At 48.4% G+C, this 20,616-nt stretch overlaps 1 protein-coding gene across 5 annotated transcripts in view; it reads right to left on the reverse strand.

Annotated features, from left to right (window-relative positions):
- LOC119394321 (transcription factor 12) overlaps positions 1–20,616 on the reverse strand; it is a 215,105-nt gene that overhangs the window by 8,255 nt on the left and 186,234 nt on the right. For all 5 annotated transcript variants that reach the window (XM_037661615.2, XM_037661611.2, XM_037661617.2 and 2 more), the window contains 10 exons: positions 12,809–12,896; positions 11,829–11,974; positions 10,446–10,838; positions 8,902–8,983; positions 8,311–8,390; positions 5,593–5,790; positions 2,619–2,703; positions 2,031–2,193; positions 1,086–1,148; positions 661–741 (listed from right to left, as the gene is read on the reverse strand). In XM_037661615.2, the coding sequence (XP_037517543.1) occupies positions 661–741; positions 1,086–1,148; positions 2,031–2,193; positions 2,619–2,703; positions 5,593–5,790; positions 8,311–8,390; positions 8,902–8,983; positions 10,446–10,838; positions 11,829–11,974; positions 12,809–12,896 (1,379 nt within the window). The remainder of the gene's footprint in view (positions 1–660; positions 742–1,085; positions 1,149–2,030; positions 2,194–2,618; positions 2,704–5,592; positions 5,791–8,310; positions 8,391–8,901; positions 8,984–10,445; positions 10,839–11,828; positions 11,975–12,808; positions 12,897–20,616) is intronic.

Genomic DNA, 20,616 nt, shown 5'->3' on the forward strand with positions numbered 1-20,616 from the left:
AAGAACATGCGCTCGTTTATAGAACACACACGAGATTGCGGTCCATTACTTCTTCGGAAACATTGCTTCCAAACAGAGACATCCGTTTGGCTACAGATGCGTACGAAAGACATTTTGCAAATGCTATCCATTAAAATGTCAAATTCTTTTGCGCTAGCACTGCTCCTGTGCGAGCAGGAAGAGAGGGCATAACGCACCACTGGCAACAGGTACAGTAGGCTCTCGTTAAATGAAACCTGAAGGGACCAGGAAAATATATGTTCTGTTTAGCAGGAGTACCGTTTACTGAGAGATGAAAGGTGTGCAGAATTCAAGTATGAAACCAAAAATATTAGAGGAAGTTGTTCCGTTAATTCAGCAATTCTGTTTCAGAGATTTCTGCTTACTGAGAGTCTACTCTTCCTACTTCCATACTACCGTATTTACTCGAATCTAGGCCGCCCTCGATTGTAGACCGACCCCCGAAATTCGCAAGGCCAGGAAAAAAAAAAAAAAAGAAAAAAAAAGAAAACTTAATCATGGGACTCGAATATAAGCCAACTTTCGCACATCGTTCTCTGGGGGAAAAAAAAAAAAGACATCGGCTGAGATTCGAGTAAATACGGTACTTCCATACTAGTGGAAAGCCTCACAACTTTGTTGCTGGAGGAACACGCTTACCTTTCCCGCGCATTGTTCGCCTGTCTCCTCTCCTTTTCTCGCTCTGCCTTAACTTCTGGGGGCTCGTCCTCGTCTCCGGAGCTGTACACAGCACCAAGAAAAAGAGATCGGCAAGAGAAGCAATGGGAGTGGCTTGCACATCTTCATGCACAAGCCAGCAATTGAATGAATGACTGCCTCCTGAAGCTTAACATCTCAAATAACAAGAACAAATGCTGGGAGGTTAACCCTCATGTGAAACGCCGACTATGTTGATGAGGTCATCACATTTTCGTTTGCAGAAATGGTGAGAAAACATCTTGTTTGTAACTGACATGCGATTTCAAGCATATCACAATGCACAGTACGTTTTATAACTGGAAATTGAGCGGAAGGGGAAAAAGAAAGATGCTTACGCTTGGTTAAATACGGTACAGGCGACTTACCCGGCAAACGCATCGCCGTGGCCGCTGTTGCTATTGTTTCCAGCAGCTACTTGCCAGCGGCTCCTACGGACAAAATAATAGCAACGCTTTTTAAGTATTGTGCAAACATGACACAGTGTCATGGAAGCCATAGAAACAGACCCCAGGAAACCAACCATAAATGCATTAATATCACTGTACAGCCTTCTGCAGCATTTCGAAAGCTGTAGTAACTGCATATAATAAGAAACATTATTACAACTCAGTATATGAGGTGGTTAGAAGAATATCAAGTGAGACTGAACACTGATACACAAAAACAAGCAATTTCAACCATCTAAGCGCAAGATTACGATGACTACAGTGCTACTACCACCACATTACGCACAAAGTGAACTCATTACGTCATCCTAAAAGGCACGTTGTGAAGGAAACCTGAACATGCTGAAATGGGCAATTTATAGACGTTTATTGCAGCACTGACCAATAAGGTTACAATGAGTTTTGTCTTAACTTAAATATATGCATTGTACTCCTTAAAGAATTTCAAAGTCAGTTTCAAGATTCATATAATCATAAAGGCAGAGAAAATTTTCCAGAAATTTATACCTTGCTTGTTATGCCTCAATAATCGCTCGAGAAAAGGTCCCCACAGACAAAAACCAGGGCTTTCGAAATCGTTAACACTGCACCAAAACCTCGGGCTCTCGAACCTAGCAATATACGAGACTGCTTTCATTTCGCCTCTCGTTTAATTCATTTTTTCGGTTAAATGCAATCCCGGCTAAAGGCTTTCCACAACGTCCACACCTTCCATGGGCCAACTCTAGCAACTTCAATCCTGAAATCGAGCCTAACCTGGACTTGCCAGCTCTAGAGACTGCATGGACGCTGCAATCAAGAGACAAGCGCTTGTGCGAGAGCGGACTGTCAGATGCCCAGACAAGGGGGGTTGCACAAACTGACCGAGACCTCTTGCTGGACTTTCCTCCCCCAGAGGAAGACGTGGCAGTCGGGGTGGTCAGGCTGGCGCCCAGGGGACCCGGGGAGTTCGGGGGGCTGATCTTGGTGTGCTCCAGTTTGTCCGCCTCCTTGCATTTCTCCACCTTGATGCCCGGGCTGCTCTCCACTGTAAGTACACCACACACCAACATCGCACCACACCCGTCTAGTCATGAACATCGCACGTGGCACCCGTGGCAATGCACACATTTAAGGCTTTACTGCTCCAAAGCAAGAAATGAGCTATGGAAGATGACTCACTATTTGTGGGGAAACTGGATTACTTTCAACCGACTAAAATTTCTGTTAATGCATCAGATGAAGTCGGGTACACTGGTGTTCCGACATTCCAACCGCACAACGATGCGGCGCACTGGGCAACCACGGCTAGAATTCAATATCATTTATGAAAATCCATGCATTGGTATGCTAAGACTGCGGAATAATATACACTACGCAAAATTTCGTACTCCTATGAACACTTTAGTGCCCGAAACACACTGGTAAGAAAATGTGTGGCGAGACTTGCCATCCGAAGCACCAAACACTTACCATAATGACCTGGGTTCTGGCTGTTGGGAGTCGTTAGAGACGTCCTGCTCCTCATAGAACTGTCTGAGAGGGCGGGCGGGCTTGCCTGCACAGCAGCAATGCGCAATGAACGCAAGCGTGATGACACATCGACAAAACAATCTGCACATATGCAAGGAGGTGCAGCTGTCACCACAGAAAGACAAACTCTCCCCTGTTTTTACATGCCTTCAAGTACCACTTCTCCAGGAAAGTGGAGTGAGCATCAAAAGTTTATGGGATGCCAGTTCTGTGAAGAAAGCTGAACTAGTACACACGATGCAATGCTAGTCTCATATGCCAGTCTGTACCCGATATGCAGCCACAAAGCAACATTAGGCGCTTTCGTAGATTGTGTCCTCGACACACCCTGTGCTTTTGTATATAAACATCGCTCTTGGCATGACATAATGCATCAAACACATAGTTGCCAACCTGTCCTCTCTAAAATTCGCAAAACTCCTCGGGGCATCGAAAATGGCGGGTTGAAATGGTGAGGAGACAAGGGCACACTTTTTGTTTGTTCCTGAACACATAATTTTTACAATACACACGCATGTCGTTAATGGTGATTTGGCTTTGCCGCTTTCCTTTTTAATGAGGCCAACTCAGAAGACGCTGAGATACAACAGTGTTCTTCTTTTAGATCAGGGTCCCTTTCACTCCGGGAATTTTGCTGTCATTATTTTTGCTTTTGTGATAGTAACTTGCTTTAATAAACATAGCTGAGATGAGCACAGTCGTCAGTAGACATACATGGGTTTGCCATCTCTTCTCTGAGCACAATTTAATCCTTTGTGGTCCGCTGTTTGGCCCTCTCCCGACAATGCAACAAGACCGCAACGGCTTGCTTTGGACACTGGTCAACAATTTCTTTAGTGATTGATTCACATGCACGTTTTCTCATTGCATTATGCATCTAAATGAGTTAGTAAGCTTCCTTTACTTGAGCTTTGATTTCTTCAATTTCGGACCAGAATGGATAGAAGAAGGTGGGTAAAGGGACAACAAAAGGGTAACTTTTCTGGGGGAAAAAAAAGAGAAATTCAGCTTTAATGCAATATGACCCAACATTTGCAAAATCGGTGAACAAGTCCAAATTCATATCCTTTATAGAACATTCGGTAGAGTTGGCAGCGTATGCAAATGGCTGTCATGAATGAAAAATGTTTCAGCTCCACTAACGTAAAACCTGTGGAGGGGCAAAGCATGCAGTGTGCACCGATGTTTCCCAGAGCAAAATGACTGCTAATGGGCAATGAGAGACAGAAGAAAGATTACACACAGAGACCTGCAGTCCGCTTTTACTTAACGCGCATGCTGCAAATCTTTATTGTTCAACTACGCACAAGAGAAATCTGCCACCGGCACTACATCGCAGGTCAAGATCCAGTGCCTATACAGCATAGACCGATTATAACGCAAGTCTCCGGAGTCGTGAACATCCGCACTATAACCAAAACTACCTTCTTCAAAGGCTGCACTTGCGCAACACGTGTTGAGCATGTAGCCTTGCGTGTCCGATAATCGAGACACGCGATTCGGGGTGCTTACAACCACTTAAGATTTCCGAATGTTTCAAAAATTAACCGGCAAAGGCTCGCATTGCCAATGAAATGAACACGGGGGAAAAAAAAAAAACAAAACAAAGCGCTATCGCGGAAATTCGCCGACTACGTTTCAGGCCACCTCGAGGTATGCGCATTACACAGAAATGTATGTCAAATCGCGACCGAAATTTCGCGCGCTGAACGGTACCGATCGTTCGATTTCACGGGCGCGCACCCAATGTCCAAGACATTGCAATCGAATCGGGAACCACCATTCAAGAGTTGCATGTGCCAACCATGACCTCGTTTTCACTAGCGATACGATTCCCTTCCCTTCAAGTGCAGCCATCGCAAAGAGTTTCGTTGATTCCGCTCCAAACCTCAACTATGATCGCCCGTGACTCTGAAAAGCAACCAACGTTGATTAGGCCTAGCCTGCGGTTCAGCACGTTCTCGTGGAAAGTTTGTCCAAGACAACATGAAGAGCGGACGCCGAAAAGATCGCTCAAGCACTAACCCAAGAACGGTGCGTGTAATACGAAGCTTGTGTTCGCGGCCAGGAGATCAACGGCGACAAAAGTCCGCCAAGTCTGCGCACTAGCAGAAAAGGCGAAAGCTCGAGTCATGAGGCCGTAAAACTTTTCAATTTGCGGAAGAGGTAGCAAACACAATATCTGTAGCAATCGTGATAACAACGACGCTTTTCCGACAGGAAACTTAAAGCACACTTGATGAGGACGTGATGGCACATTCCATGCGGGGCGTGCAGCTGGCAAGCGGGCGGAGCCTTGCCGGCGCCGGTGCAAAGGCTTCTCCCGCCTAGGCAACCACCGCCCTTCCCCACTCGGCGAGCCCGCACAACGCTTCCGCGGTTTTTTTTTCTTTTTCCTCCCTCCGCCCCTCGTTCGTTCACTGCGCGTGCCCTCGCCCTTCGTAATGACCCCGTCGCTCTCTCCCCAGCGGCGTACCTCCTTTGAGAACCGCACTCGTTACCGCATTTGTCAAATATTTCCCGCAAACCGCATAATAAACGGTACTTCATCTTGGGGGACTGCACAAAAAGTGGTATGCGTATACATGGGGTTCTATGGGAGGGTAAACGGGACTCTAAAAAGACCGCATTCTAAGCGGTCCTGCACTATAAGCGGTTACGTTACAAGCGGTATGCACTGTATAAACGCGGTGGCCGGTGAACGGTTGTGCAGAGCGAGCAGTCGGTTTTTTCAATCAAACATCGCGCCGTTGCGCAGGAGAGAATGAGGCACGCGAGAGGGGGGAGGGGGGGAGCGTAGGGGGAGGTGATGCGCAGTGGGGTTGTGGACGCCGCGGGAGGGATGGACAAAGCCCCCCGCCTTAAGATGCTTCACATCTAATGAAACGAGAAAGGGCAAGGAGCGGGTGCTCACTCCGTGTGCGTCAAGGGTGGGCATGCCAGGCGAGAAGGGGTGTCCTGCTGTTAAGGAAGCCAGTAGTCCGTTGGAGTGGGCACCAGCCGTGAGCCCCAGTGCGGGCCCCATGTTGGGACCCAGGGAGGCACCCTCGGCGTGAGTCCGCAAGATGCTCAGTGCATCGTCCAGCCGCTCCTCTAGAACCACTTGCGTCTGCTGCAACCGAGCCACCGCGCACATCAGCGACGCACCGAAGTACCACACCAACAAGTAACACATTGAACCAGACACTCGAGATGCCAAAGAGTGCTTGCGTGACATTAAACGAGGGGAGCAAACATTTTTCCAAGTTAGATTCTGGTGTTTCAGGGGTCGAAACCATGACCTGGTCACAAGGCAAGCTGTACGGGGAGACATTTAATTAATTTTTACAATCTCTGGTTCCTTAATGTGCACCTACGTCTAAGCGTATGAGCATGTCTTGCATTTCACCTTTAAAGAAATTTAGTAGCTGTGACAGGGGTCAAATTTGCTACCTCTAGCTTGCCAGTGCGATGCTATAGCCACCCACTAGTGCAACGGGTCAAAATGAATTTTGTGACATTAGTCAGAGAAACAGCAGCTGCTGCTTGCCTCTAAGTGCTGACAATTTATGTGAATTTTGCCCACCATGACTGAACCCTCACTTTTGCCTCAATTCAGAGCAATACTGACAGGCCTAAAGTAATAAAAAAACTGTTTAACAAAGCAATGCACGAGTGTTAGTTGAAGCCGATATGCAAGACGAAGTAAAAAAAAAAAAAGAAAAGGCTTTGTAACACCGACGCAGATGAACGTACACACTTATAACACTGAGCAACAAAGCCACTGGAACACGTAAAGCAATACAACGCATGTGTACGAAATCAGTGCTGTACAATAACATGCAGCATACTCTGCCGCCTGGATAACGATGGAGTTACACTGCCCAAGTTTCTAGCCTAAAAGAGAATAGTAACCCTTCAAGTAAAGAAAAGAGACTAGACGCACGGCATTGACTACTACAAGGAAGCGGTACAATGTGCCAAAGCAAGGACAAATCTCGACAGGAAGCTCGCCCTAGCTGCAACTTGTCAACGTGATTTGGCAACAAAGCTTGTTTATGGACAACACAGGCGCAGTGAACGTGGGGACTCCACGAACGTTACGGGACGACGCGCACATGCGGTTAGTTACCTCGACAGAGTCTCCAAAAAAATGAAGTCATCGTCACAAGTGTCAGCAGCCAGAGCCGTTGAATGGTGCTACACGAGGAGGGTCAACAGAAAGTGCAGTCAGGTCATGCACAAAATACGACAATCTTTCAAGTTATGACTGAGAAAAAAAGGCTGCGTTTTTCTTAGAGGCTGAAAACAAGAGAGATGTCCAGAAGAAATGATTTGCACCTGCATTTCCACCAATGTAATGCAATGCGAGAATTAGTGGTATTCTTAAGCAAGCTATTACACCCCAATGATTCGCAAGCATCTGCGCAAGTGTGCACAAATAAATGTGTGCTAACGTATTGAGTGTTTCCATTTCGGCTAATATTTTTTTTAATGAAATCAGTTTGAAGACAGTGCTCATCCCGTTTCATCTTTTTTGTATGTCCTCGTACTTTGGTGCTGTGCACTTACTTTATCATGTTTTACAATCTCACGCAAGATTTCGTGCATTTTGCCAGACTAGTTTGGAAGATCAGTACTGCTTCCGCTACCAGGAGGGGATGTTTTGAATCAGCACAGAGAAATAGCTACAATCTCCCCATGATGACTTACATTAACCCCGTGGCACCGAAAGGGTGTCACACAATTGCCACATCATGTCACCACCACTTAACACTTTACAGTTGGCATACCTCTGTACAGTTGGTCCTGAATACACCAAATTATTGTCTATATTGAGCACTTCCAATAGCCCTTCAGAAATCAGATACAAAGGTGCGACGCAGTGCTGCACACCAAGCTCGTTTTCCCCTGCCCCATTAAATATGCATATTTAATGTAATCAAGTATGCCATGCAAGTATGCCTCTAATCATGGTGCCACGTTTGCTGCTGCTGTGGGAAATATTCAATGCCAATGAAATGCACATGATGGCACACAATAGCCTTGGTAAATTCCAACTTATCCCTATCCCAGGAAGCTGTCCGGGGCATTCAGACTTTTCGGATGAGCTTCAGATAGGCATACCTTGCGTTTGGAGTTACGAATCATCAATCCCTTCTGAGTTTGGTGCATTGGGGTCAACTGTACTTCCACAACATGAAAAAAAAAGTAAACAGAATTCGGGTCAACATGGCATTCTCACCATCAACAGATATGTGCAGTCCTTCCGCACACGTAGCATATTAATAAGAAAAAGTTTCTACGAATGAAAACAAGATCATCCTCTTTTAATGCATGCAACCACATCTGGCCACTTCAAATATGGGAAGATCCCGGGTACATTAAGCGATCTAGCTCTCCTTCACTAGAGGGAGGAGCTTTAATTAAGGAAAGGACACAGAAGTCAGTCTAAGGTGGACTCTAACACTAATTATCATCTCTTATCGATGGTATATTTTTAAAGTTATGTTCATTTTTCGTGCAATATGAGAAGCTTAAAAGTGTGTGAGGAAGGTCACTTGAAGTATGCAAGCTTGTTAGCAGTGAAACGTTTGAGAATACGTCTGTACTTAAGCTGGTTCGTTAACTCTTACTACCACTAACCACTTACCAGCTGGTGCATTGTAGCTTCCTGGAAACCAGACGGAGGTTGGCTTGACTGTGCATTGTTCCTCGGCCACTGCGACACTGCTGCAGGAGAGAAACAGGGCAGGCCGATCACGAATGTGAATGCAGACCCACTGTAACAACTAACTGTTCCGTAGCCGCAAAATTCTACATTTTATGGTTGGGCAGCGCATACTTGCCGACTGGTTAGTCAAAACAAGTCAGTAAGCAAATCACGTGTGTGGCGTGTGCACGCACTGACCTACCTGCCACTCTGTGTGAAACATAAAACTAGTGAAAATTTCACGGGCCGGAAGCAAAGCGTGGGTAGTTACATATAACCCAACTTAGCGGCGTTCTTTCATTACGTTCGAAATATGAGCAGCAGCAAACTTGAAACAGTCAGTGGGTGCACACTTGCATAGTTGTACTGCCTCTGGGCGACCTCCCACTCAATGTTCCACAATCAAGTTCATTCGACAAGAAAAGAAAAAAAAAAAAAAGCCTCCACGACGTTTACCAACAGACCTCTCTGATCAATGCACACTGCTAATATCAATGAGCGACAGGCTGTGCAAGGGTAGGAGGGACTTACCACAGAGTGGGGGAGGTGAACTGACAGGTGTGGAAGACGTTGATGAAAAACTGCTCCCTGGGTGATCGGCTGAATATAACTGCTGCATGCCGGTAGAAAGGAAAAGATGGGATGTGTAAGAACGCGTCCAAACAGGAAAGAGGGTAGGTACGCTCAAATGATCAACTCTGTGAGACTTCACATGATTTGGCCCCGGGTGAGCCAATGCACACGGCTGCATCAACTCATGGCTGGCCCTGTGCAAAGCTAGTACCGTATTTACTCGATTCTACCGCGCCCTCGATTGTAACGCGCACCCGTTTTCCGTGAAAGAAAAGAACAAAAAAAGTCCATAGGAGTCAAACTTCGCACATTCAGAAGAACAAGTATTTGGGTTTTAAAGAACTGAAGTTTCAAAAAAGTAACACAAAGTCAAAAAGCGGGCCTTGCCGCTAAAACTGTCACCACTACGGCGGCGATACGAGTCGCGTAATGGATCAGTCCTCGTCGCTGTCGGACAACTCCTTGTCGCTGTCAACACTCTTCGATTTCGGGAAACCGCCCTGCTTTGGTCCACTGAAACCTTTTCGTGAAGCTTTGCTGTAAAAAATCTTCAGCTTCTGTTTGCGCCAGTCTCGCACGCACGTTTCGGGAACTCCGAACTATATCCGAACGACCGCGATGCGGCCCGATTTCCGTCCGTCTCTCTGCACATGTAATAACTATTCTTTGAAATGCGGCATCGTGGTACACTCGTCGAGTATTTGGAGTCTGCACTTCCATGCCGTCGATGCGAACGCAGAACAGGATGACAATCTCCTCGCACACGTACGAACTGAAAAAATGGCAGAAATGGCCAAGGCGCGTAGGAGGCGGCCATTTTGAAATGTCGATGGCAATAAGATAACCGAGTTTTTTTTGTTTTTTTCGGTACTCGATTCTAACGCGCATGCGATTTTTGGACTCGTTTTTTCCGGAAAAAAGGTGCGCGTTAGATTCGAGTAAATACGTAAGCTTGCACACTGCCAGGAATCATGTTGCTTTATATGTTTGCACATACGAAGTACAATTGTGCAAAATCCTGTGAAAGTGACTGCGTGAGAAGACCATCCCAGATGGTGTAACATCTAGCAATGCAAGAAACACGCATTTGAATTGATTCTTACCAGCATTTTCCAACCTTTTTTCGCAATAAACAAGCCTGTGGCTTTCAATCTACGGGAGTTTTGGTCAATATAATGACGATCTGGCTAACGGATCAACCGGTCGTGCATAAAAAAGCCTTTGAAAGAGACTGCTGAATATCTGAAGACGTGATAGACAGTACTTCAAGTACTACAGTTAAACCTCAACATAATAAACTTCACCAAGAACCAAACCCTCGCTATAATGAAGTACTTATAAACTCTATAACTACTATAAACATTTACAAACTAAAACCATTTATAAACTCGTTTTGACAGAACAGCAGGTATTTTTAACCTCCATATAACGAAGCATGTTTATCTGCAATTTCAATACAGTAACAAGCTTTCACTGCTTGTTACTATAGGAAGGAGACTGACCGAGGCCATCGCTTTGCCCAGGGTGTCGCCCGTCTGCGACGAGGCTGGCGGAGGGTGCGTGGAGGAGTTTGCCGAGGCCGCGGCACCTGTTGCCCGAGATGATAGGGCGTCGGCTGCCGTAGGCCCCGGGGAAGAGCCCTGATTGGTGCTGCCGACAGCAGGGCCGCTGCCGCCGGTGGCTGCCGTGGGAGTCCGTACCGATGCGGGCGCCACGGTGCCGGTATTTGTGCTGCCTGCAGCGGCAACAACCGTGCTTCCACTGCCGCTGCTGCCATTGTTCTGTTGCGAGGAATAGAGCGGGGAGGCACCAGCCCCGCGGAAGCTCGACATGGGGGGCAGGGTGGTGGGCATTAGGCCTGTGGGCTCCTGGCCTGGAGACACAGCACCATACGCCTGAATGGAAGAGGGCGCACCGTCATAAACAACATAAGCACAGTGAGCTTCTAGAGCCAACAACGCTGCTGTTAAGAATGAGGGTACTATACTCGCGGACAACTTTTCTTGGCAATGAAGCAAAGGCTACAGGGGCGGAGCTACTGCACATGTACTGCTCCGCGAAGTAGTCCGGCTCGGCGCGCGTTTCGAATTTAGTTTTTGTTTGTGAACCTTCCGCACCTCCTGTGACGGCCGTTTGATTATTCGAGCGGCCGTCACCGGCTTACACGGCCATTTGTTAGTGAAATTCGTCACAAGCTCTCTCGGCGAGTCGGCGGAGAAGCTGGAGGGTGACGTGCGCTCACCTGAAGACGAAGGCACCATTTTGACTGTGAGGTGCACGTAAAAGGTGCCACATTTTCACAGGTGCAAAAACGCGAACTGACATAGCATAAAGCAAAGCAAATGTAAATATCTCCTTGGTGCGCGCAGACCCTCTTTTCAAACAGCGCCTCGTAAAAAATAAAGTAATGTTGTGTTTTTTATTCTCACGCAGAAAACACGGACGCAATTGTGGGACTATAATCTTCAGTGGTAGCACACGCGGAGTTCGGCTCTTTAGCCTTCCCTTCATTGCCAAGAAAAGCTGTCCGTGAGTATAACTGTGTAGCTTTCCAGCTTCAGCGTAAAGACAAGGGCATAACACAAGAATGCAATGACAGCAATCAGGAGCCACACTAACGTACATGGGGCTATTTTATTGTGTGCACTATGTCCACAAAGGACATTCCTTCTGGAATGTCCTTTCTGGACGTAGTGCACACAATAAAATAGCGATAGGAGCATAACTTCTACCAGCTCCCTTGAGTGTCTCTTGTAATGCGGTGTTACTGTATCACTGCTACTAGCTACTGTAAACAGTAGCAAGTACAGCAGCTACCTACCAAAACATACACAAGCATAAAGACCTGGGGAGAAGGAAAAAAAAAAGGTGCCGCAGCCACCCACCATTGATTCGGGAGGGAGGTGCATGGAGGAGAAGGCAGATGATGTGGAGGGCAGATGTGAGGTCTGGTTCCCCAGGTAAGAGTATGAAGGAGGCTGCAGGCTTTGGTTTGCGGACCAAGGGTCTCCTGCTCCTCCATGGCCCCCGTCTGCACAACATCATTGTGACCCAACAATGGTTACGACCACAATTCTATCACTGCACAACACTTGCCAACCTTCAATGGCTGACTTCTGCCCATTCGACCGCCGTTCATGCAAGCCCAGCTGAAAGACCTGGCTGGCACGTGTACTTCTCTAAGGGACAAAGCTTTCATCATTTCAATCGTGACATTAGCCTTCGCCGAATAATGAGAACTTGGCTGCTTGTCTTACACCGACCTGAACTGAATGGCGACCAATGTAATGGTTCCCATGGCAGCAATTTCCTGACTTCATGGCACTCAGGCTACAGCGAATGCGGTCAACATACGCCATTCCTCGTTAAAAATCGCCTATTTCTAATTGGCCCTGATAAGATCTCGACCTGATAACGGTAGCTCACAGTCAACTATTATAGAATTCATTAAATTCGAATGAAGGCCACTTTCAGTTCCTGCTTTTGCAAAACCTGAGCTGTTAATACAGAGGTAAAAGCTGTTTGAAAGAGAGGAATGAAAACGGTGTTCACTGAAAGTGTGACCCACATGGACTTTGCGCAGTGTCTGGTAAGTTCCAAATAAAATTTGCGAGATTACATGCAACAAAAAGGTGTACAGCTACTGGCCAAAATTTTGGACTAGTGCTGATTAACTTTTTTTTCTTTCCTGTACTAAGCTTAAGTAAAGAACAGTTTTGCATAAATACTTGGAAAAGGCATTACAACATTATCTCCTGGTGCGAACACGGCCACCACGAAAAAGTCTTGTAAGACTCCACAGTGTTGCATGTTATGGATGAGGACGTAGTTACACAATAGAAAAAATAGACTGTACGGTGCTTACCAATAAAATAAGGCTCCCCATAAAGGTTCTGTGGCTTCGGAGAGTTATACCTTGGCGAGCCTTGGTCGAAGCCTTCTGACCCGTAAGGCTGCAAATAGAAAAAAGAAACGACATTAGTCAGGCACAAGGAATAAACAAACGTCAAGGCATCAATTTGAGAACACTGTAGATGCAGGTCACTACTAGTGTTGGAAGCAAGTGGGTGGAAAGCACCCTTGCTTGCGCTCGGGACGCTCTTAAGGAAGTGTCCTATTTTGCCTGATGAGACGTGCACCGGTGGCACAGCGGTTAAAGTGTCTAGAAGCTCAGAGTTCAAATGCCACCGCTGGAACATTGCTAGCATTTTTGCAAATCTTTATATGGTATAAATATGCACTGCGCTGACGTCACTCGCAAGTGTGCGCAAGTGTGACGCAATTCCAAAATTCAGATCTTCCATCAATCCTGAGTCAGTCATACTAGCAAAAAAAAAAAAAAAAATTATCAGGGTCCCCCATGCGCTTGCCTAAGACAACTCCAAGGCGGAAGTCATCCAGTGTGGCTATTTTAACCAAGCACTTCATATCACACGAACGCTGCATAACGTGGCTGGAGCCCCACAGTTGCATGGTCATGTGAATTTTCGTTTGACATGCTGTATTCTCACTTAAGGTCACGTTTACATGAGACCAGAAGTTCATAGAGGGGGAAAAACCGCGCGAGGGAGGGGGGAGGGGGGTCAGCTGTGGGAGGACCTGACAAGTCCTCCTCTTGAGGGGTGTTCATTAAATAATTAATAGGGGGTCAAGACATCCGAACCACCCTCCCTCCCCCCTCCAGATCTGCCAGTGCATGAAACGTATAAGGCTTTCTCCTTAATAAATTTTAAAGAAAGTACAGAAAGTGAGGGTTAGATTACCGGCGACGGTCCACCAATGTCGGCGAGCCGCAAGGCAGAATCGGTCTCGGCCGCTCTCCGGGAGCGCGAGCGAATCGCTTGCGAAAATATACACGGGGTCGGCCCGACGCTACCGCCTTCGGGGGCAAACGCGGTGCTCCAGCGCCCCGGGGCGCGTTGTTTATAAACAAGGGCGCGCGCGCGCACCTATCGCGCGGGCGTCGGCGACAGTGGGCGCCCTTTTATACGCCCCCACCCCGTTCTCGCGAGATTTACGCGCACGTGCGAGAGGAGACGACATTACGTAAACAGCACGTCCAAGCGGGAACCTCCGCCACGAAGACGAAAGAACCGGGCGTCACAAACACAGCCTCGCGGCAAACACGGCGGCGAACCAAAACGACGCTTAGAGAAGCGCGGAAGTTTACGGCAGATCGGCGTACACCGTTCTTTTGCCCGGTGGGTCTGTGAGAACCGCCGGCGAATGGCCAGGCGCGCTAATAACCAGTTTTTCTCTTTTGTCTCAAGCGTGGTGTTTAAGGAAGGGAAGGGGAGGGCTTGAACTACTTGTGCATTGAAGGTGGCACAGAAACTAAACCTGTCATTGCTGCGATAAAATCTGGAAGGCCACCTATGCAAGGTTCATTCCAGCGGTATACACATGCATGGAACGTTAAGTGGGGGATGTATACGGCATAGTGCCTGGAGGAAGTGGGGGTTAGTTCCCTCTTCCCCACCTGAATTGACGCCTCTGCTCCTCATCAAAAGGTCGCGAGTTCAAACCAAAAGCCGTGGGACGAACACTCAGCCAAGAACGAAACTTGATAAGGCAACACTGACTTTCATTCTGTGCAGTACAACTACACAACAACCAAGCTGGGCTTGCCTTATTGCGGCCAACAAACGCAGAAATCGTAAGGGGGACAGCTTCAGGTGAAACAAGAAACTCAAACTACGGGACCGTACTTAAAACGACCTGTGGGCGCCTCATTCTGGAACGATTCATTCCATTACCGTTCGTTTTGCACTTCGCCAACGCTTCATGCATCACCGTTATGACTGCCACAGTCGGCCACTCGAGGCGCAAGTCGTGACAGGTTCAATACATAGTGATAGTACTTAACTTTATGGCTAGGTGGCGTGAGCCGCCGCCCGATCTAAAGGGCACAGCCGTATACATCCATCCATCCATCCATCCATGACGGGCGAATGAAGTCGCGTTCACTGGCGCAAGCGCCGGGTGTGGACAAACAGCGCCACGAATGAAATGGATCTTCACAAAGCGCGGCCCTCAGGCCGTCTGAAGTTACAATATTCGCTGACCCCCTCCCGTCAATTCCATCCTTGACGAGGAAAGTCAAAATTTGCCAACGTGCTTGTTAAGACATTTAAAAAATATTGAGTGGCTGAGCTGGTAATGTAACACACCGTCTGCTGTTAAGTATTCCATAAGCAAGGAAATAAAAAAAAACTGATAAAGACTAAAGCGAAAGGTATCTAGAGGCAGGAATTTCTTCATCCGGAATAAGCGTTCACATCAACAAACCAGGCTCCACAGCAGACTCGATTTCATTGCGTCCTTCTGAAGGTTCCCGCGGAACAACAACAACAAAAATGCACATTTTGGATTCCGTTGAGCCCGACCGCTCATCTTCAAAAACAAAATTCAGCGCGGTAGCTAGTCTGAATAGCGACGCAGCAACAATCGCCCAACGTCTGCATCGCCTGTGTCGGCGGGAAAGAGCGGCCGCGCGCAACTGCGCCGCGCCGGATGCTCTCTTCGAATCGAGCAGCCGATGCTGTGCCGCGGATAGTCAGCGTGCAAAAAGAAAGCGCAGCAAAACGCTGCCGAGACAGTCGCCCACGAAGGAAATGAAGAGGAGCGAAAGAAAAATATTAAAACGGTAACTATGTATGATGATGATGACGATGAGATTTACGAGAGGAGGACCCCGGAAGAAAGAGCGCTTTCCCCTTTCACACACTCTGTTTCTAGGCGCGCTTACAAACTAACGAACGAAATCGAAAGAAGGTGATCGACGCAGACAATCATAAAAAAAAATGACAAAAAAGAATAGTGATACGAAATCGCGGGCCGCGCGCGACAAATCCGGAAGCGAGCAACGAAGCAGAACCGGAACACGACGACAAAGACGACACGACGCTGCGGATGCAACTACAGAAACAAAAAAAAAAAAAAAAAACTAAACAAGAACAGAGTGGTTGAGCGAAACGAAACTTTACAAAGAGAGAGAGAAAGAGAGAACGAATCGTAGAACGAAACGACAAAAGAAAACAAAAAGATAGAATGGAACAAAACATGCCAGAGGCGCGACGTACGAAGAGAGGAAAGAGCAATATAAAATTCCGGCGAGATGGGGAACGACGAAGGCGGCGAAAGCGAAAGTGCGAGCAAGCGACGACTGCGCACGAAAACGACAGCGATGATGAGCCCCGGAGTTGTGCTCCTCCGGAGCGCGTCGACGAGATCGCCACCGAGGACGGGGTAACACACAGCAAGGCTCTGTTGTGTCGTTGCCTGCATGCAATCCGGGTATCGCCGAGAAGGAATAAGAAAAGAAAAAAAAGGGACGCGAAGAAAGAAAGAAAAAAAAGGACGCGAAAGAAAGGAAAGAAAGAAAGAAGAAAGAAAGAAAGAAAGAAAGAAAGAAAGAGACGACGGCAGCACCACGACTCGGCTCCGCCAATTCATTGGGGATACTGCTCGCGGCGAGAAAATGACGTCGATATAGGAGAGAGCAGAAGAAACGATTCCATCCGGCACACTTCCGGGGATGATGATGATGGCAATAATACTCGGGCAAACGACGGTGAAGCCCACGGGAGAAAGGTGGGGATGGCGTGAGCATGGCTCGCTCGGCAGTCATAACGTGACGTTCCACTGCTGAAGTCGCTGTTGTTGCGTTGCCGTCGCTACATACGCGGCACTACACGTTTGGGTTAGCAACGCAAGTAAGATCATAATAGCCTAAAATCACAGCCCCCGTTCCGGTGAGTACAGTGTGATTGAAGTCCGAGAATATGCTTGATCCCTTGTTTCCCCTTAGCCACGTATTCCTCTTGAATTTATTTTATACTGCGTTCCAACGCATGGCTATATTGCTGGTAAGCTAACCACATGTTGATGTTCCATTTTTTTTGTTTTTTGTATGTAACGATCACTAATCACCCATTCCAGACGGAGTCGTATGGACGGTCTGAATACGAAGCGAACCGGCGACCACACCGCTCCACACCTCAGTAAGAGAACGGCAACGGAAACCTAGAAGCCGACAAGTTGCACCAACAGGGGCGTGAAGAATCGAAAAAGGTCGAAAGCGAGGACCGAAAGTTCGTCCTCTCTTTCTCGAAGAATCAGCAAGGGTGAGAATCCCGCTCCCTGCCGACCGGTGGATAAAAGGGGGCGGCGGCAAAACAAAGTAGCCGACGCGCCTTCCGAAAAACACAGCACTGCCTGCCCAGCAAACGTACGTTCGCGAAAAGCGAAACAACAAAGAAATGGAAGCATTAGCAAAGCCCGCTCGGCGGCGGCGGCTGTTATGCGCCAGCCAGGGCTTTCTCGCCAGAGGAGGCCCGCTGGGAAACGCGCGAAGAGAACGGATTCGATTTCCAATTCAGCTGGGGGGGCGCCGGCGGAAGGCGCGCAAAGTGCGCGGCCACCTTTTCCCTCTCTTTATTTCTCTCTCTTCTTCCTTCAGCACACACTCATAGCTTGCTCTTCTTTGCCCTGGAAGGCGGCTTCTCAGCAGCAGAGAAGCTTCGTGGTGGAGACGCGGGGAGCTTCTTCGCACGCACCGGATCGAACGAACGTACGAAGCTCGCCGAGAAAAGAAGCACGCACGCCAATAGAGCCTCGTTTTTTTTTGTTTTTGTTTTTCTCCTCCTTCACGCCGCAAAGCCAGGTTCTCTTCGGGGATTCCCCCTTTCCCCCCACTCGCCCTCACTTATTCCATGCGGCCCTTTTTGCTGGCGATGAAACCGACGCGCGTGTGCAACCTCGCATCGGTGTGAAGAGAGCGGGCCAAGTCGAAAAACTATAAGCAAGCAAGCAAACTCGAAAGCAGAAACAGAGATCTTCAAGGAAAGAAAGAAAAGAAAGGCAAAGTTCCACGAGCAGAAGTGTTACGATATTCTCAAAAGAAAGAAAGAAAGAAAGAAAGAAAGATGCAGTTGCCCGTTCAAGAGCAGGCCTTCCTCCCCACCTTTGCGTAGGGACCCTTGTCTTTTTTTTTTAAGAGGAAAAAAATAATAATAAAGAAACCGGCGAGCGCGTTTTGTATCGACGGCGTCGCCGGAAACGGCTCTGCGTGGGACTGTCGAGGCGAAGCGGCTCGCTGTCGCTGAAGCCCGACCCAAATATTCCCGAGTCAGTTATGTAGCCGGGACGGAATCCTCGCAAGCGGGTCGCATCACCTTCCAGCGCCTTGAGAACAGCCACAGGGGCGGCGAACGAAAGGGTGCGCCAGTGTTAACACCGCATGCTTTCAACGTGCGGCAATATAAGGGAGGGCACCGCTTGGGCTCAGTCTAAGGAGAGAGACAGAGCACCGTACGCAACGCAAAAGCACGTGACCTTATACTGTGAACTTCGTCTTTCAAAACGGAAACGCAGTAAGGCTCAGCAGATTGAAAGCGTTCTTGCACGTCATGCGGAATTGACGTAGTACACTGCTCAACTAAATTACAGAAAAAACGTGGCAGCGCAAAAGCGTGAACGTTTCGTGTCCGTGTAACGCATGCTGAGATTGTCTCCTTACGGCGCATGCGAGATTGTCGGGGGTGGAAGCCGCGGCAATACAGTAGTTACGGCGCTCGGCAGCTGACCCAAAAAGACAAGGGTTCGATCCCGGCCGTGGCATTTGCTATGGATGGAGGCGAAAATCCTAGATGCCCGTGAACTTAGGTTTAGGTTCACGTCAAAGAACCCAGGTTGCCGGAAATTTTCCGGAGCCCTGCATGGACTACGGCGTGCCTCATAATCATATCGTGGTTACGGCACGTAAACCCCCAGAACTTAATAATAACGTGCTTCCCGAGGGGTAAATGTGAGCAGCCGCGCTAATTTCGGTAACGGTGCCGGTGACATGGTATTCTTTGAAGATCAAAACTCTCTACTACAAAACACGCTCGGTCAATAAGATCGCGGCCCAGACTCCCGCAAGCTATATAGGAAAACTAACACGCACCATAAAGAGAGAGAGAGAGAACCTCTTCGAGCGCGGTCTTACGCAAATGCGCGTTCCGACAAGGAGCGGAACAAGGGCACGGATCGGGGGAGCTTAGCGCACATCGTCCGCGGTGTAAACACCGTGCCACCGCCGCCAGACTTCTCAAAGACAGTGCGCCGAAGACTCGCAAAGAAGTGCCGCCCTCAAAGCCCGCGCCGAGAGAATAATAACGCCGCCACCGCCGTCGCAGAAAAAGCAGCAAACGAGACCGAGAGAAAAGAAGGAGAGAGGCCCTATACGCAAGAGGGCCCGGGCCGTGTGCCGGCGGTCATCAGCATAAACTAACACCCAACTGGCTCAAAGGGAACCAAACCTCGACATAGCCACGGTTTCCCAGGGGGGGGAAAGGACGCGACTACTACCACCGCTCCGAGTCGATAAAAGCGTGCAGTGCAGAGTGGCACGGTTGCCAGCCAATCGGGAACCGATTTTAGGGAACAGCGGTCGCTAGAAGCAGCGGCGCCCGATGCCGTAATTCGACGGTTTGCTTATCACACTGCTGTCTCTGATAAGTCTATCGAACTGTCGCTTCTAAGACAGCGCGCTCAGGCTTCAACTATCCAATATCAAAATTACAATAACCGTTAGAAAACTGAATGAGTGGATTGAATGAATGCATCAGAGCGGATAGCTAACATTAGCCAACATTAATCGTAATTGGCAACACTAGCCCACAATAGCATTTATCAATGTATCAAGGAATTAATATATATTATATATATATCTATATATATATATATATATATATATATATATATATATAGGACACATAGCCCGCCATTGCCGCAGCCGTTGGACCTCATCACCTCGCCCAAGCTTCAACAATTGGGGTTCCCGCTCCGAACGTGCGCCATATGCTCGTCCTTCCGTGCTGAGACAAGTGCGGAGCGTTTTTCGGAACATCGGACCAGCCGCGCCATCGCCCCAGCGCCGTCAGTCCCGATCGCCCCAACCTCGCCGTTCTCGGTCTCCTTTTGACCGCCACTCGGAAACTAGCCGGTGCAGCCCCCGGAGGTGACGCTGCATACACGACTCGGACTGCAAATCCTCTCGTTACCCTGACAAGCGATGCAACCTTCTTTGACATTCTCGTTGATGGTATACCTGTCACGGCTCTCATTGATACTGGTGCAACAAATATCTGTCATGAGCTCAGACCTCCGCCGCCGCCTCCAAAAAGTTTCTAACGCCCGCGATTACATCTACCGTCCGTATAGCCGATGGGAGTACTCCTGCTGTGCTTGGAATGTGCACTGCACGCATCACGATTTCTGATCATCACACTTCAGTTCTGTTTTCTGTACTCGAAAATTGCCCTCATGATCTCATCCTTGGCATCGACTTTCTGTCCCACCCCGCTGCCCTTATTGACTGCTCAGCAGGTCTTCTCCGGTTGAACTCCCTTCGTTCACAGATACCACCCCTGCCGCCCATCCCGTCTCCGCTCCTCGAGTTTCTTCGACTTCCGCCGCAAGACGCCGGTCAAGTCCAGCTCTCGCCATTCCACCAGTACCTGATGGCGATTATGTTGCGCCCCGATCCTGACGTCGCCATGACGCGCAATGTCGCGCTCCCCAACACGGTGGTGACAGTTTTACAGACAATCGAACTTCGTTTCCATCCTCCTCAATTTTGGACTTCTCGGCCGCAACTTTCGTACTCGGGGGATTCACGTCACATCT

The sequence above is a fragment of the Rhipicephalus sanguineus genome, chromosome 5, assembly GCF_013339695.2.
Source record: "Rhipicephalus sanguineus isolate Rsan-2018 chromosome 5, BIME_Rsan_1.4, whole genome shotgun sequence".
NCBI lineage: Eukaryota > Metazoa > Arthropoda > Arachnida > Ixodida > Ixodidae > Rhipicephalus > Rhipicephalus sanguineus.